Source organism: Notolabrus celidotus, chromosome 1 (genome assembly GCF_009762535.1).
Source record: "Notolabrus celidotus isolate fNotCel1 chromosome 1, fNotCel1.pri, whole genome shotgun sequence".
Taxonomy (NCBI): domain Eukaryota; kingdom Metazoa; phylum Chordata; class Actinopteri; order Labriformes; family Labridae; genus Notolabrus; species Notolabrus celidotus.
The window spans coordinates 35,357,662-35,375,707 of NC_048272.1; the positions used below are offsets into that span (position 1 = coordinate 35,357,662).

The window sequence follows — 18,046 nt, forward strand, 5'->3', positions numbered from 1 at the left end:
CGCAGCACAGCCTCTGAGTGACAGGACGGACGACCCGCCTCCATCCCACCGCAGAACAGCCAATGAGGCTGCAGAGCGGGGACGAGCCTTCAGAGGCAGCCTCTTATTTCCCACTACAGTAACCCTGTAACACACACACTGGCAGTCATGTGACAGTCATATAGTACAACTCAGGCAGAGCTCAGTCAGTCCAGTGTGAACGCTGCTGTTGCTGCATGGCGAGCCCCAAGGGCAAAACCTGCGCTGGCAAAAAACTGCCCCATCGGATTTAACGGATAAAACACAAACCTCCTCGCGTCCTTTGCTCTGGGATTGTAATTGCTGTGACTGGAGGTAAGATTGGAGGTTAATTTGATGTATTGGTGTGTTTGGGGCTGCAGGGCGCGCGTGTTTCCTCGATGCCATATGCTGCAGCAGACTGGACGAAAACATGTTTACGTTGAGAGCGGAGACGCGCGTGTACTCATGCGTTATGCAGCGCGGTGAGGACTGGCAGAAAAACACAGCACACTGTCCGATATTATAGAATATGATGTGATTATAAAATGTTCATTACATTTATGTATAATGCTGATGTTTAAAAGCGGGGGCCAAATGAATGAGTTTGGTCTCGTGATTGCTGCAGCATGTGTGACGGGATTTTTAAGTTCTCTGAGCCATGCTGCCCGCAAACCCCCATAGTTATGAACGATTTATGAGCATTATTGATCATTTTACAAACACAATTATGCATATTTATAGTTATTTCACACTGTCTACTGCTCTACTGCCTACCGAAGTGTGAGAATCAAAGAGATGATGTTTTTCTCTTCATGATTACGCAAAATAAATAAAACTGCTCTTAAAGGCATGCTGAGCAAATCATTGCGGTGCATCGGCCTGCATGTTGTAAATACAAAAGTGGTGACTCATATTCAAATTCTTCGTCCTCCCAACTTCAGAAGCTTTGCTCTGACTGATTTATTGCGTTTTAATTGTCCTGTAAACAAGCAGCAGGGCAGGTGATTTACGCATGCAGCGCAGGAGCGCTCGCTGCTCCAGGCTGCCCCATGCGGTGCCTTCTGATAATAATGTTGACAGTTTTATTTTTTCCTCGCTCTGCACGGGTTTACTCCCGGTCACTCCAACCATGCAGGGGCTCCTGGAAAGGGAGGGCGGATACGGGGTTAATGACGCTCCCTGTTCCAGGAAAATAACCTATTTATGAAGTATATAGTGGTACATTATGAAAACAAAGGTGATAAAGTGGAACCTGAGCCCTGTACTACATGAAAAGAAAACCATCGTGGGTCACAATAAAAGGCAGCCATAAAATGTGATACAGATATTTAAAGATATAGTACAAACCTGTAGTAGATTAATTAGGCAATAGATAATACCATGTTTTTAAAACAATAGTTGGAAAACCTTGACCTAACCATAACTGCAGAAGAACGATAGAGGATGTATTTGTTTAATGACAAAGAGCAAACAAAAGTTATTATGTAATACTGGTGATTCAGAGTGCAAAAGAAAAAATACAATTGGGAATGTTTTTAATCTGCTCTCTTGAAGAAAAGAAAGACTTCTAAATATTTAATCGATAATACGTTTCTGCTGCTGCACCACATGCACAGTGTTGTCTGTACATATTCTTTAATTGTGATAAAGTGATAACACACAATAAGACATTTTCCAGAGGGTAAGAGCAGTGAGAATGAAAAGATGTATGACAGTTATTTTATGATTAATGTGAAAGAGGGTGAGGAACAGGACGAGAGGGGTTGGCATAATTCTGTGGTGTTCAGCACAAAAAAGTAACACTGACAAAATATTCTCGATTAAGGTCTTAAATTTAAGAACATTAAGCTGCGTCTTTTTGACATTTTAAGCAGATACATGACATCTTTGTCCAACTATTTAAAAGGTCAAAACAGAACTGAAAGATGGGGAGACTTTTTTTAGCAGATGTATTATGTTTTTAAATAAATATGCAATTTTCAGAACATTTTAGAGGGAATAACCTTGTTGTTGGCTGCATGGGCCATGAATATACACTCTGAAGTACATTAGCTTTACTGTTTAAGTATGATCCATTTCTTCCTGTGCTATGTCACAAAATATACTTATCCCTGTGCTGTGTCACTTGGATTGCGACATGACAGCTGCATGCAACTATCAACTTTCAAAACAAGGCTGTGGTATTGATGAATTTGCACAAACCTCTGTGTTGGATATCAAAAATGCTGAGTGAAGAATAAGAGAGTATGGCATCCTAGACGTCTTTTAATAGACATTTAATCTCATTCACTTTCTGTCCTTTTGAATGTGACTTGAATATTTGGGATTAAGATTAAGAAAACTCTCTCTGTCTGTGTTTATTTCTCTTTAGACAAACGGTGTCCTGGCTGGAGACCTTGGATTGTAAGAGTGTTTTCCTGACGCTCATTTTTTCCACCCTGAGAGAACACAGCAGGTGTTACTCTATCTTAACCACATGGGAAGTTTGGCCCCATTGACCTTGGTTTGTTTGGCCTAACTTTCCCAGCAGCACAAGGAAAAGTTCTCTAACAAATCATTCTAAACACAGACTGCGAGTCCAACAAGAGACAGCAGTTTGGCACTCTCCAGGGATGGTGGATAACTCCCCGGTTAGTGAGGAGATCTTTCTTCCTTACGGTGGCTCTCCACAGGCCTATCTATTGTCAGACATGGTGACCGATCTGGGCTCCTACCAGGTGATGCCATCACCTTTCTCCGAGGACGATCTGAGCGAGTCATCAAGCCCTCGTTCCTGTTCCAGCCCGGACTCCCAGGTGCTCAGCTCCAGCTATGAAAGCAACTCTAGTGTTGAGAGCCAGGACAGCATCCTGGATCACCTGTTGTCCCAGGCTTCATTAGGAGGTGCCAACAATCTGCCCGCAGGATCTGGGGCACCTATTCAGCTATCCACTTTCCTTTGGGACTCACGGAGAGACGAGCCTCCAAAACGTGAGCCCATAAAGGTGGAAAATTTTGACTTCCTCACCTGGTCCAATGTGGAGCCAGAGGAACAACTTGGAGGGTCTTTCCAGCCCACACTGGAGGAAATTGAAGAATTCTTGGAGGAGAATATGGAGGTGGTAACAATGAAGCAAGAGATCAGAGAAAGTTGCCCAGGTTTAGGAATGGGACTGGAGGAAGCTCTTGGTCTAGAGGTGGGCCTAGAGTGGTGCAGGGAGCCTTCTCCTGAGCCTAAACTGGAGGAAGAGGCCAAGTATTCAGACCAGACTGTCCCCACTGCTGCTGGCTTGGCCACTGCTGACTCCTCTGAGACCAAAACTGTACCAGTTAACCCTGTCAATGAATCCAGCACGGGAGCCAAGAAGGCATCAGGGAACAAATCTTCATCAGCAGAAAGTGGCAGTAGTGAGATACCTGTAGTCCTACAGGTGCAGCCTCTTCAGATCAAGCAGGAGCCCACAGCGGCACCTCTTACTCCAGCAGCCCAGACCCCACAGCCTTCCCCGGCCTCAGACATCAAAATCGCACAGCTACTGGTCAACATCCAGGGTCAGACCTTTGCACTGGTGCCCCACATCGTACCCTCCACCAACCTTAACATTTCCACCAAGTTTGTACGCATTGCTCCCGTCCCGATCGCAGCCAAGCCTCTGGGGCTTGGAGACGGTTCAGCTGGCCAAGGAACAGGTATTCTTGTTGGAGGTCAAAAGTTCCCGAAGAACCCAGTGGCGGATCTTATAAAAATGCACAAATGTAGTTTTCCCGGCTGCACCAAGATGTACACCAAGAGCAGCCACCTGAAGGCCCACCTGAGGAGGCACACGGGGGAGAAGCCATTCGCCTGCAACTGGCAGGGCTGTGGATGGAGGTGGGTACTGATGATTTAAGAACAGAAATGAATGTATTTCTGCAAACATTTAAAAACACAGGACACAAATAGACTTACCATTATTAATCATTCAGCTTTTATCTTTATGTGTGTGTAATCTAATGAAATGTGACTCAAAGACAGACTTACACTGATGGTTCTGTGAGGCCTGTTTAAAGACCATCAGACTCTAGTTTGTCTGCATGATCTTAAAGGGTTTAACCCCCATCTGTCCACATGGCTCGCTTGGATGCAGCAGTAATTATATGTCAGTGGGGCATGTCTGTGTGCTGATCATGGTGTCACATGGGAACCAATGTGGTGCAGATGTTAAGCGACACGTTGTGACCTGTCGCCCTGGGGGTCAGGTATTAGCACAGGCAAAGAGACTTAGAGGGTCTTTAGAGCCAGACACCAACCCGCATCTCTCCCCCCAAACTACAGAGCATGAGAGAAGCAGCTCAATAACATGGATCTGATTATTTGTGATATAATTCATCACTATGGACGTTAGACTTTGCTGTGTAGGGAGTCTGGGGCTCCTGGCGGCAAAGAGATACTTATAGTTATTTTAAGTCTGGTAATAGAAAAGCATAGGAAAAACAATCACAGTGTTTCTTTTCACTAAGCCCTGAAGCTGAGGAGCTCTTAATAGCTGTCGTGCAGCCTCCCAGGTGTTAATTGGAGGCAGTGGTGATATAGATGGATTTGTTTGCACAGTCTCACCCCTTGTCAGGCAGTGAGATATCTTGGCTGTACAAGAATAGTCGGGGTGTCTATTTTGCAGATGCAAAGTAAATCTGGGACGGTGCATGTGGGCTGCAGTCACATGGCCACAACATGGGCACCTCCTGTTGACACCCGACAGCTGTGTGGTTGCTGGGGTAGTGTGAGTGTGTGAGTGTGTGTATAAAGCTAAGTATAAAGCAGCACGATCTAATTCAGAACCTGCTGTGTGTAATGGAGAAAGGCAGTGAGAGAACTCAGATGTCTTCATCAGTGAAGCAATAGTCGTGCACATTAAAGTAAAGAGTCATTAGTGGATTTGGGTGAGTGTGTGTGTGTGTGTGTGTGTGTGTGTGTGTGTGTGTGTGTGTGTGTGTGTGCCAGTTGCTGGGGTTGAGCTGGCTGTTTTCCTGAGCACATCAGGTCAGCCAGTGAGACTCAAACTGATATAAAGACTTCAGCGATTAACTTCCTCAGCCGTGTTTTCTTGAACTCGTGGTTCTAGACATGGTGGGTCTGAAGTAAGCTCTTCAGTAGTCTTGATTACTTTTCCAATATTGTATTCCTGTCAGTCTTTTAGTCCTGATAGCTCAGTATTTAGCCCAGTATTTAGTGCAAGAGTTGAAGTGTGTGAAGTTGATCGGCTCTCCAGGGAATTAGAAGAATCAGAAGAGGTTGTTTGTTTTTTTGAAAAGAAACGTTCCTCATTTAATTGTCAATATGAATAAACCTGGTACATTGTTTATCAGTTTGTACAGATAGAAGGTCTGGTCTATGTACGAATAAACTTCAAATGTAGCTCCTTGCACTTCTCATAGAGCAGGGGTTCCCAAAGTGGTGGTCAGGCCCCCCTGGGGGGTCGCCAGACAGTAATTGGGGGTAACAAGATTTTTCTTTTTTTAAGTAATCTAAAATTTTGTATTTTGCCATTACTGTAAATCTGTTTTTTTAAAAGCAATTCATTTAGAAATAATGCATTTTTTGCCCTTCTTTAATGACTCTTGGTTAGAGTTAGTTTACAGTTAATAAACAAAAGCATCAGTAGCAGCAGTTCATTCATAACAGCACAGGAAACACAGCCACATGTAGCTAGCTAATTTTATGCAGACCAGCTAAACGAAGTATAAAGCTACATTTAATAACATTCAGATACAGTGGGGGTCGTGAGTCTTACAGTGGGGGTCGTGAGTCTTTAGCACCTATATTTTGGGGGTCACGGCCTGATAAGTTTGGGAACCCATGTTTTAGAGGACAGAGAATAACACGCAGAGAATACACATTTGTATCTTTTGCAATCATGCTGAATTTTAGACAGATTCAGCAGCTATGGAGGCTGAGCTGTGATCATGATCGAAGAGACACTCAATATTTGACATCAAGACTTTGTAAATTCTGTGATTTTTAACCTGAGCTGATGTGATTTCTCTACAACAGTTGCAATATTTAACCATTTGCTGCAAAATAAAAAACGGAAAATATTGTTTCCCTGCAAAAAACAACAAATTTGAAATATAAATCTTTAAAGATTCAGGAAGGCTTGTACTTTTTGAGTTTAGGATTACTTCATTGCAGCTGTAAGGAGGATGTTCAGTTTGCCTCCCAGTTACGAGGAGAGATTTATGTTTTTCTGAACCTTTGGGGATCCTTTCCTTCAACTCTTCGTATAAATTCAGGACCAAATTTTCAGGTTTCGTCGTGGTATGTGTCTTTGATGTGCCGAGTTTCTGCACTTTGATTTCTGACTATGTTACACTTGTATTTACATGTGCATAGCAGCAGGTTTGTCAAAAACTGACCCAGCCAGGGAGCTGTTATGTAATGTGGTTTCTACTTGCCACAACTTGCAGAGATTAGTCTTTGAGGAGCCTCCTCTTTCAAACACTTAATCATTCATAAACCGTTTTTTGGTTCAAGTAATAAGTAATCCACAATATCCCTTAAAAACGTTGTGTGGGTACATTGGACTACATTACTAACCTGGCAACCCATCATCAATCATACTGTACTTGTAATAATGTGTGTCCCCTAATATATGAGGGGTTGTGCAGTAGTAACTCAGACTGTGTGTTCCAGCTAACAAAGGGCTCTTGTCTGTTCACAAAAGGCAGGATGTAGTTTGTGTCTGTGAGAACCAATGAGTGTGTAACCCACTGTACAAAAATGGGGCCCTCAAGAGGAGAAAAGTTGTGAAAACGTGAGAGAATCAAGCGGACTGAGTGAGAAGCAGAGTATCTGATATTTCTTCTTTTAGGAAAAGACAGGAGATAAAGTGCTGCTGGTTTTGGTGGCTGAGGGGGGAGACGAGAGAGGGAGATAGAGGAGGAGAAAAGGCCTGTTTCAGTTTTGCACACAATCATTTGAAGGGAGCGACAGTGAGGAAGTAGAGCGAACAAAGACAAAGTGTTGAATAGTTACCATGACTGTGGGCCAGGAACGTCCAGGCTGCCACGCTGCATGAAAGAGAAGAGATGGATCAGTCAAGGTTTCTCATAGACCAGGAGGAACGGGGAGGGAACAGTGAGACGGAAAGACGCGATGAGTGTTTTACTGTACTTCAGATATATAAAAGTTCATGAATGTGCAAAGAGTCTCTTCAAGGTTTATGCATCAACACAAGGTACACATATTTAAGTAGATTGCTGAGCTCTAAATATTGTCGGATCGTGGACCTCAGGAACACTTGTACCAAACACTGCACTCTAGTTCTTCCATGCTTAGTCAAATCTTACCAGGGAAAGCTCATGGCAAGAGGTATTCAGGGACTATATGAAAAAACTAAATGTATTAAAAGACAAAAATGTTTGCAATGACTTGGCAAATGGCAAAAAGGACAGAGCACTGAACAAAACCAATTATTGCTTTAGTGGCACCAAACATCGATATTACTACTGACTCAAATTTGATTCACTGCGTCATTATTTCATGACTCACCAATCCTACAGATACCGTTAGGAGGAATTTGTGTTAATCGGATACTATGATTTACTGTTAAGTGATAATCTTGTTATTTAAAACTTAAAGATTTGTTGTGTTATGATATTTTTGTTATGGGGTAAACCTTTAAGCACTGTCTTGTCTTGTCTCCTTTGTGCCTTGCTGGGCTGTGTGGTGCAATGCAGTATCCACAAGTGACGTAACGTACCGTACCATATCATATCGTATCGTAACGTATCGAATCAAATCGTATTGTATTGTGTCGTATCCAATTGAATCACATTGTATGGTATTGTATCCAATCAAATTGTATATCATATCATATCGTATGGTATCATATCGTATCGTATTGTATCGTATCAAATTGAATCATATTGTATCGTATTGTATCCAATCTAATCGGATCGTATCCAATCAGATTGTATATCGTTTCATATCCAATCGGATTATATCATATGGTGTCATATCGTATCGTAACGTATCGTATCCATTCGTATCGTATCATATCCAATAGTAACGTAACGTAATATAATATAACGGAACGGAACGTAATGTAACTTAACGTAACTTAATGTAACATAACTTAACGTAAGAAACCCTGTGATTCACTATCCTATTCACTATGTCGATCTCCTTTGTTCTCAACTGTTAAACAGATCTCCCCTTCATGCATGAGACAAACAAGCTCAAGTCAGAAACAGCTGTTCTTGCAGTATTACTGAGGCTGTGATTAATACTGCAATGACTGCTTTTCATAATTATGCCTGTTTGCCTTTGAAACTCAGCTCAAATCCTGTGAGTCAACTAAAGATCGTTGTTATGTTCTATTTATATTCTTCATCACTGTATTCACCATGCTGCTCTGTTGAAAAGATGAAGAGCCTTGTATCTGCTCAGAGGGGTGACTCTGCTGCATATTTTGCATCACAGAGTGCGTGATATTGTCAAGCGTAGGCTGTGTAACTAAACTCTTTCAGGCTGACTCACTGGAGGAATGAAGCTGGGGACTCCCTGGGGGGGGTGGATTCTAGGAGTAATGTGCCCCCACACATGAGGGGAATGCTTAAATGGGAGAGATGTAATGTGTCCCCTCTCTCTCAAGGTCAGAAAAAGTGCTCTGCCTGCTGCTTTTTAGTCTTGCGTGTTTCTACAGATGTGCCAACCAAACCCAGCACTCTTTCCTCCTGCAGTCAGTTTGCATTTCAGCCTTTTTCAGTGTTTGTTTAATGTGAAGGATTAAATTCAACAGATGGTTAAACAAAAAAAATACATCTTGAGAAGAAAGGAAATAACAACAAGTCCCTTTTTAAGATAGAAACAGCTCCAACTTGATCAATTTGGGAGTAAAATAATAAATCCTGTCTGTTTCTCTGGTACTTTGTCATTTTGCGTAGCAACAGATCTGAAACAGATGTAGGAATGTCAGACTTCAGAGTGGCAGTGATGCTCTTTTTTTACACAATGATATCTTCCCCACAAACTTTGTCAAAGAACATGAAGAGCAGATTTAGATGCAGAGTTTACCGGCACTGTGCATTTTATGAAGCACTTGGTGAAGACATTAGCTTTCTTATTTCCATGTATGTAATTTCATCCCACATCCATTCTGTGGTGATGACACTGACTGCCTGCTCCAAATTACAGTAAATATATCCTGCACATGCTGCGTATGTGTTCGTTCCCATGGTATCCAATAACCCTACAAGTACTCCAGTTAGAAGGTGTAACGTTAAGGTTTTGTTTATGATTTAAATGAGAGAGGACAGTGGAGAGAGTGTGAGAGAGAGAGAGAGAGAGAGAGAGAGAGAGAGAGAGAGAGAGAGAGAGAGAGAGAGAGAGAGAGAGAGAGAGAGAGAGAGAATGGGGTGTGACGTGCAGCAAAAGGGTTGGAATCCAACCTGGACCTCCTGCTTTGGGGGCCAGAGCCTCTGCACATGGGGTGCACAATTTGACTTCTAAGCCAAACCAGACCCTGTTATAGTGTACTACTTAATCTGCTGTGATCTTTTTTACATGGGAAGGTGTTTTAGGTGATATGATAAGGATTTTTTTTCAGAGGCTGCCTGTGCAAATGCTCTCAGTGTGAGCAGAATCACTGTAGTCCATTCTTTACTCTATCTACATAGTGAGTACAACAGGTTTTCACTGCAGCTTCTTTTGTATTGCTGCTTAATCACAGGGTGCGACTGTACCAATTCATCATCTTGTCAAGTCAGCCGGCAGAGCAACATCTGGGATACAGAGGCCGGTCAGTCTGTTTCACAGAACTGGGCTGCTCGGAAGAAGCCCTGGAGCTGTCATTCTCGTGGCTCCAGCCAAGCAGCATATGCCTCGCATGCTAACCCTGCTGTGATGTTTCGCTTGTCCAAATGACTTGCAGGCAAATAAGTTGTATTTTCAACATGTGAAGCATTCTTGCTCATGACACATAATTACACTGGGAAGCTCAGAGAGAAGGTTTCTGGTCTTGGAAGCTGTGTTTAACTTGGGAATACAGGGAGTTGCAAAATTTAGATTAAAAGTAACAAGATGTACTGATGGGATTTGGCAAGTTTGGCGCTGTGAAACATTCATAGAACATATTTTCTCTAGAAATATTTGTTGCATAGTTCAGTTCCTTCATTAAAGAAGATCAAGAGTTTGTAACTGGTTTCAAGACAAAGGGAATATGATTGTTCCTGCATAAAAACTAACATCTGAGACAGACAGCTGCTTGAAACTATCCCCTAACTTCTCATTACTTCTATGTAAGTCTTATAATGTCTAGTCTTGGCTATGAAATCCTTAATTGAGACTCAAAACTAGACCAATGAGTCCTGAGTACAGGACCTGAACTTAGTATTTTAGGCACTAAACTTAATTTCATCGCCAAGTGAACCCTTTTACTTTTGGAGTTGAAAACGTGCTGTTAATTATATAATTTGGAGGCTTGTGTGAGTGTGAAAGCATTTCATTAAATGTGAATCTGGTTTTTAATCCCTCATTGAATCCATGTGGCCTCAACATTTGTAACACAAGTTGAAATGACTTCTCCATGAAGAAGGCAGAAAGATGACAGCTCCTAGTCTCAGCATAACTTCTGGCCACATTTCATCGTGAGAACTCCAGAAGCAGCTGAGGATAAGACATGCTGGTGATGTGACACACCCACAAAACAGCTTCAGCCTACTTTTCCCTGCGTACTGAACACTGGAGTCACTTCAACTTTAAGTCAAGCTGCAGGTCTTTAGATGCTCATATTGAGTTGAGTTCAATCACTGAAGTCATTTGTTATCATCTGAAGAGATGAGTGACATCTGGTGTAGTCAGAAGTTATTTGAACAACTAATACACAGTATCAGTGAAAAGTCTTCCTCTCAGATCTTTAAAGACCAACTGGAAATTGAGAGAATGAAGGATCCATGCAGATGTGTTTTGTAAAGGTTAACTACAGCCTAAAATGTGGTTTGATTAGACCTGGTGGGATCTGGGTTTGCATTTTAGTCATCATATCACTTCTTTTGGTTTTACCCACTGACGAATTACCTGCATTCAACAAAGCTTACTGGATTCTTTGTTGTCTACAACAGAACAGAAACCAGAACACTTCAGACTCCAGAGATCTTCAATCAATCTTTATTTATAAAGCACCAAATCACAACAAATGTAATCCGCACTCTTTCCAAACAGAGCAGGTCTAGACCGTACTCTATGTTCTATTATTAAGAAAGACCCAACATCAAGACAGGATAAGATCCAGTCCCATCTTACAGACAGGACTCAGTCTGATCTCATCTTAATCCACCATGAGCAGAGCACTTTGCAGCATTTAGCAAGTTACAGTGGCAAGGACAAACTTCCTTTAACAGGCAGAAACCTCCAGCAGGACCAGACTCATGTTAGACACACATCTGCTGAGACCATGTTGGAGAGAGGGATAGAGGGGATAAAGGAGATTGTCCCTTGCCTTTAGTTTTTGCATCAATCTGATGTGATACCATTTGTGTGTCCACTCTCCTTCTTCTACATCTCAATGTAAAACATTTCTTATTCTTCTTCCTCTCCAGGTTTTCCCGGTCAGACGAGCTCTCTCGACACCGGCGGTCCCACTCAGGCGTTAAGCCCTATCAGTGTCCAGTGTGTGAAAAGAAGTTCGCCCGCAGCGACCACCTATCAAAACACATCAAAGTCCACCGTTTTCCACGAAGTAGCCGGACAGTACGCTCGGCAAACTGACTCCATGCTGCTGGGATCACTGGGATCTCTGGGACTGCTGAGCTCACTCTCATACAGACATAACCCTGGAGCATGCTGTGAGGGTGAGGACGAGGATACGTGTGTGTATCACGCCTACTTGGAGTCAATCTGAATCATTACTCAGAGGCACACATCCCTCTGTGTCAGCAGTCTTTGATTATTCTAATTTATTGTACAAAAGTAAACCAACAGAGTTACCATCCTGTAATCAGCATAAGGTTGTTGTTGCTGTTGGTGCTTCGGTACTCCTGTTTGTTCTCTTCTTATCGCCTTCGTCAGCAGAAGATAAGATAAGCTTATTTTCATTCAGTCTAGATCACAAGATAGCTTTCGTAATAGCCTTGCATTTTAATTCTACCTGGATCAAAACAACTGCCTTTTATCTTCCTGAAAGCTGCCAATGTCTTGGACATTCCTCATGTTATGGGATGTGTAGGAAGCCCTGAATGGAGGTCCCGGAGGAGGATCCTCGTAAGCTGCTACCAGAGTTGTAGTTACTCTTCCAGGGGTCCACAGAGGTGTCTGCTGTGAGGTTCCTCTGATAGCTTTGTTCTAGTTTCTGCTGCACAGTCCAGTTCAAGTTGATGACTCAACTTGGTGTTGATGCACAAGAAGGGACCTGTTTGAAAACGTGGTAATGGACTACTGATTGCAAAACAAAGAAGGGGAAATTTTGACAAAGATACCGGGACACTTTTGAGCCTCTGTGTAAACCTGCTGTGACTCGAGGAGGAGAGTAAGAGACAACACAAGAAATGCAAAAGTGAATCATGACTGAAGGGTTAAGCGCACAGTGATTGTTCAATCAGCCTTCTGATCAGTGTTAAATGAGCTTTGTTCATTGTTTGATTAAGCTAAGTCATGTGTACCTACATGCTCCTCTTCTACTTATTTGACTTCTCTGGCCTTACTGTACCACACAATCCTTACTGCAGAGCAAACGGTTTGGTAAATCAAGCCGTTCAGTGGTAAATATTTTCACGAGGTGTTGAGTGACTGTTGTAAGGTGTCATAATATGCCTCCTTCTGTCAGTGAATGGCCATGGAGCTGAATGTCTCAGTCTGCTATTATTATCAGATCTATCATTTTGCTGACGACTTGACACAAAATCTGCCTCAACAGTGCTTCATGTTACTGGCTGACACTTTTAGTCACACCTCCGCTGGCCGTTATGTTGAGGTGACATCAACTGACACGCTACACACCATGGTGCTGAACTACCAGGAGGAGGATCTTCTGAGAAATGTTGTCACAGCATCTCTCCTAAGGACACGGCACACTTGGTGATGCCGTGAAGTGTACAACACCCGGCTGTGAATGTGCTGGGGTGTGACCATGCCGTCCATACGTAATTCATGTGTGTAAAGTGAAAACAAGCAGGGGGTACACAACATTGTACATCATTCCTTTCATTCAATTTTTGAATTTTTAATGCTTGTGTGAACACAGGTGTTTTATCGCATCCTATGAATGTATGTAAATATGCAGGAGAGTGCATCGCTGCATCCAGGACTCGCACAGAGACGATCCTGAGACCATATCTTAAAACAAATCAGTGGTTGTGAAGATTTTTAGTGTAAACCCTATATGTGTACATAACATTTCAGTACATATGAATATATTATATATTTTTTCTTTGTCCTATCCAAGATGCATTTACAAATAAAACTGAAAAGAAACAAATGAGTCTGCGCTGTGTTTGTATGCTTCACATCCATGTATTTACTTCGTTCGGGACATTAAAGGTGCAAAACTTGTTAAAGCGTGTAAAATTTAGCCGCACTTATTTTCAACTGCAGGGATTCAAAGTGTGTGATAGCATTGACTGAGGCAGCTTTTTTAAGTCCACATACACATGAGAAGATCAACAAAGAGATAGTAATACCTTTCTGGCTACAGGGGAAGCCACAATCAGCACAAACCAAAAGATTAGCTTTCGGAGTAGGAAGTTCTCAAATACACATGTGATAACGAACAGTTATAGTTGCAATCACTTACTTTTACCAACTCTGAGCCAGCTGATTCACCTTTACTTGTTCCAGGAGTGAAGCAATACATTACAGGATAGAACAACACAATATTTAGACAGGTAAAAAAGTTAAAGCATGCATGCTTTAACAGTCATTATAAGATTAGATAAGATAAACCTTTTTTCGTGTCACAACAGGGACATTTGCAGTGTTGCAGCAGCAAAGTGGATAGTGCAAATAAAGAGCATATAAAACAGTAATTATCAAGACATTTTTACCAATTAAAATAAAGTAAATTAGCATATCTTAAGAAAAGTACAGAACTTAATAAGTAAATGTACAATATATTTACAAAACTAGAGATACAGTAAAAATATCAAGGACTTGTAACATAGTTTAAAAAACAACATACGGGCGCAGATTCAGCCTAATGGTTAAGTTGCGCGCCCATGTAGTGGGTGGCCCGGGTTCTAAACCAGCCTGCAGCCTCTTTCCTGCATGTCAGTCCCCCATTATCTCTCATTTTCCAACACTATCCACTGTCCTCTCGTCTATAAATAAAGCTGTAAAACCCCCCCAAAAATATAACTCTAAGTCAACGTACAGAACATAGAAGGTAGGTAGAAAGTGTGCGGAGAAAGAATATTTAATTAAAAGATAAGCTGAGAGGGAGAGACAGTAAGACAAAGATCAAGAACACTTTAATTAAAGGGGCAATGTGAACAAAAAAATTGCAATGAATATCCTATTCTTTTACTTGTTATTAAGCATTACATTTTATCACTGTCCATCAACAGACTGAGTCCTGGTGACGTCCCCCATAAGTGTCTGAAGCTAAGTTTTGGAAATGCTGACTCAACATAATTTTTGGTCGACCTAGCATGAGGCGAAGAGGCAGAGTTACGGCAGCCTTTAGCCTCCTCTAACTTTTTCAGCAGCTCTGCATTGTGCTTCATTTTTTAAACACTGGAGGCTAAGGCTTGGTTCTGTGGTTCTGTACTATAGACTGTAGTATTAACAAATAGAGGCATTAAAGAAAGAGTGCCACCCTTCACTTTCTGTTTACACCTGCCCAAGGATCAAGAGACTGTAGTGTGTGTGTGTGTGTGTGTGTGTGTGTGTGTGTGTGTCTGTGTGTGTGTGTGTGTGTGTGTGTGTGTGTGTGTGTGTGTGTGTGTGTGTGTGTGTGTGTGTGTGTGTGTTGTGGGGTCAGGGAGGGTTCTTTTGTCCAGAAACGGGTCTAAAATGGTCCGAATGAAGTTTAAAGACAGTTTTTGTGTACCTTTCAACCCCACCACGTGAATGAACATGAAACCCAAACTGTAATGTAGACACTCAGAGAGAAAGCCACAGAGAACGTGACCTCTGTGTTCTGGATGGTAGCTACAGGTCTGCACAGCAGTGAGAGCTGCAGATGTATTTGCTTTGCTTGTTGACATTACAGGTTACGTACTTGATGGTCCGTTCTGTTCTGACAGTTTATCAAATGAGTCTGAAGCTCTGAATCTGATCTTGTAATGATCTACAGCAAAACACACGTTTGAGGTACAGCTGGTGTTTTTGTTGAGGTAGCTGTTATCTCCTTACTCAGAGACCACAATCACACCAGTGAGAGTAATTAAATCAGCCTGCTGAAGTTTGAGCGCTGCACTAGTGCAGGGCAGCTGTGGCCTCGGCTGAGCAGAGGTAGAGACCAGAACTCTTGTAGCTTACAAAGACCATGTGCATCACAAATAACAACAATGACCACCAGCTGCTGAAGACCCAAGGTTTAACCTTCCTGCCTCCAAAACCTTCTCCTGAAGTCAGGCCTCTGGTCCGGTGTAAATATGATGTCCCAGGTATAACCAAAGATAACATCCTAGCATCCCTTTTGATTTGTAACAGTGTACAGGATTTTCATTGCACTGCTGAACCCCCGCCGATGCCAAAATGAGGACCAGACTTGGATACTAAATCTAAAGCTGGAAATGAAAGAAGTTGCTGACTCACCATCCATAAGGAGAGTGTTTGAGTGTTGCAGTCGATGAAAGTGATGATAAATCTGGTTTAGAGATCTGGCTTTAAGAGAATACATTGTTAGTGGTGAACATTATATCGGGGGGTAAGTATTCATGTGTCTCTGTGCATGCATGACTTTAGGGAGAGGGGTTATGGAGAGAACAGAGAGCAGGAAGGTGGGGGAAGTGACAGCTAATTCTTCCCATATGACCCCACCAACTGTGGAAGCATTTACCTTGACAACTGCTCACAGACATAAACATACTGTACAGGAGGCTGCACCTGGTTTTGCTCAGGAGCTACTTTTCAGAATAAGAGCACATAGAGAGTTGTTGTTAAGCAACATCTTTCCACATGCACATGACGCACAGGAGGCGCTGTAATTACTCTAGTTTGTAAGCTACGAAGGGTTAACTGAAGAGCATGCTTGTTTGCATTGGATTCATACATTCACAACAACAGGCTTCTGCTGTTAACTGAGTTACTGAAGAGAGGAACATTTACATAATACAGGCATAGTTATGTTGCCTGGGTGTCAAAATAAAATGAATGAGCCAGCATTAATCTTTCTTTGTCCTTAAAAAACATGCAGCTCTAAGTCAAAGTTAATCTCCATGTCCCCTGAATAGTTCAGATCTAGAGGGTAAGGCTGGGGTTGTTCATTATTTGTGAATGTATCAATTTCATTTGACACTCTGGTTGAAAATAAAGAGTTCAAAGTATAAGAAGTAAGTACTCATGATTATACTATTCCATTTTACCAAGTCTGTTCTGTTAAATGCTTCTAATACAGACTTGGTAAAATGGAATAGTGTAATCATGAGTATGTTGAAAGTAGTGCATAACCACCTACATATAAAAACATGTCTTTGTTAACTTATAATGAGCCTTTTATATCTACACTACCAGTCAGAAGTGTGGAAACACCTTCTCATTCAAGGGTTTGTATTTATTCTAATTATTTGAAACATTGTAGATTAATACTGAAGACATCAAAACTATGAAAGAACGTATATGGAATTATTTAATGAACAAAAAAGTGTTAAACAAATCAGAATATGTTTTATATTTTAGATTCTGTAAAGTAGACCCCTTTTTCCTTCGTGACAGCTTTGCACACTCTTGGTATTCTCTCAGTCTGCTTCATGAAGTGGTCTCCTGGAATGGTTTCTAATTAACATGAGCCTTGTCAAGAGTTCATTTGTAGAATGACTTGCCTTCTTAATGTGTTTGAGACCATCAGTTGTGTTGTTCAGAGGTAGGGTTAGTACACAATGGATAGCCCTATTTGACTACTGTTGTAATCCAGATTATGGCAAAACCAGATTATTTCATAGTTTTGATGTCTTCAGTATTAATCTACAATGTTGAAAATTATCTAAATAAATAAAATACATTGAATGAGAATGTGTGTCCAAACTTTTGACTGGTAGTGTACATAATGAGCAGGTCCCTATCTGCAGAGGCCGCCATCTTGCACCACCATTTTTCTACCGTGGCACAGAAAGGCGAACATGCCATGGCCTCATTTTTGCACACTGTGCCTTTAAGTTGCACAAACATCCCACTCATTGACCTGCTACTCTGACATAACACACATTACAATTATTTACCATCAATACAGGATATGAAGTCCTTCAAATCTGTCCAAGTTTATAACAAAGCCTCAGCCCAAAAACAAAAAAAAATATTGTAGTTTTTACCATGTCACTCAGCACTTTGTGGGGACTGTTTTTAAAAGCATGAAATACAAATATGTTGCTATATTATATATGGAATTACAAGACATAAGATATAAACTAATAAAGGAACATTAAACTCGGTACAACAGTGCTTTTGGAGAATAAAAAATAAGTCAACAAACCTGAATAATGGGGGTTTCATTTAAGCTCAAGGCAGACATACATAGATACACTTTGCAGGGATTCACAGCTGCTTTTCAAAATAAAGGTTTGTTAATTGATAGGGTTCTTTTTTTTGGACAATGTGTTTATTTTTGTACCTGATACCATAATAAGTAAGACGTGAACAATATTATATCAGATGCAACTTCAAGTCATCATACATGGAGAAACTTGCAAAAGCTGTTTAAGCTCCGAACAGAGAGTCTGTCTCGGGGCCACCTGCAGAAAAGTAGAGCCCCACACAGGAGACTGTATACAGTACGTAAACATGCAGTATCTTATCTGTGTTCCCACTGGCTCTGTGATGTTCAGACAGGCTCAAGGTTACATGCAGCCCTGACCGTCGGTGCTTTATGTCTGAAGTGTGAATTTATAGAGTGAGGACCGAGCAGAATGTCCGAGCTGATTCATTGGCATGGGCCTG

At 41.6% G+C, this 18,046-nt stretch overlaps 1 protein-coding gene across 1 annotated transcript; it reads left to right on the forward strand.

Annotated features, from left to right (window-relative positions):
• The first annotated feature begins 20 nt into the window (after positions 1–20).
• On the forward strand, positions 21–13,430 carry klf15 (Kruppel-like factor 15). The gene is made up of 3 exons (XM_034686882.1): positions 21–333; positions 2,372–3,850; positions 11,557–13,430. Exons 2-3 carry the CDS (start codon positions 2,613–2,615, stop codon positions 11,723–11,725), a joined length of 1,407 nt encoding a protein of 468 aa, XP_034542773.1. The 5' UTR covers positions 21–333; positions 2,372–2,612; the 3' UTR covers positions 11,726–13,430.
• Positions 13,431–18,046: the final 4,616 nt, after the last annotated feature.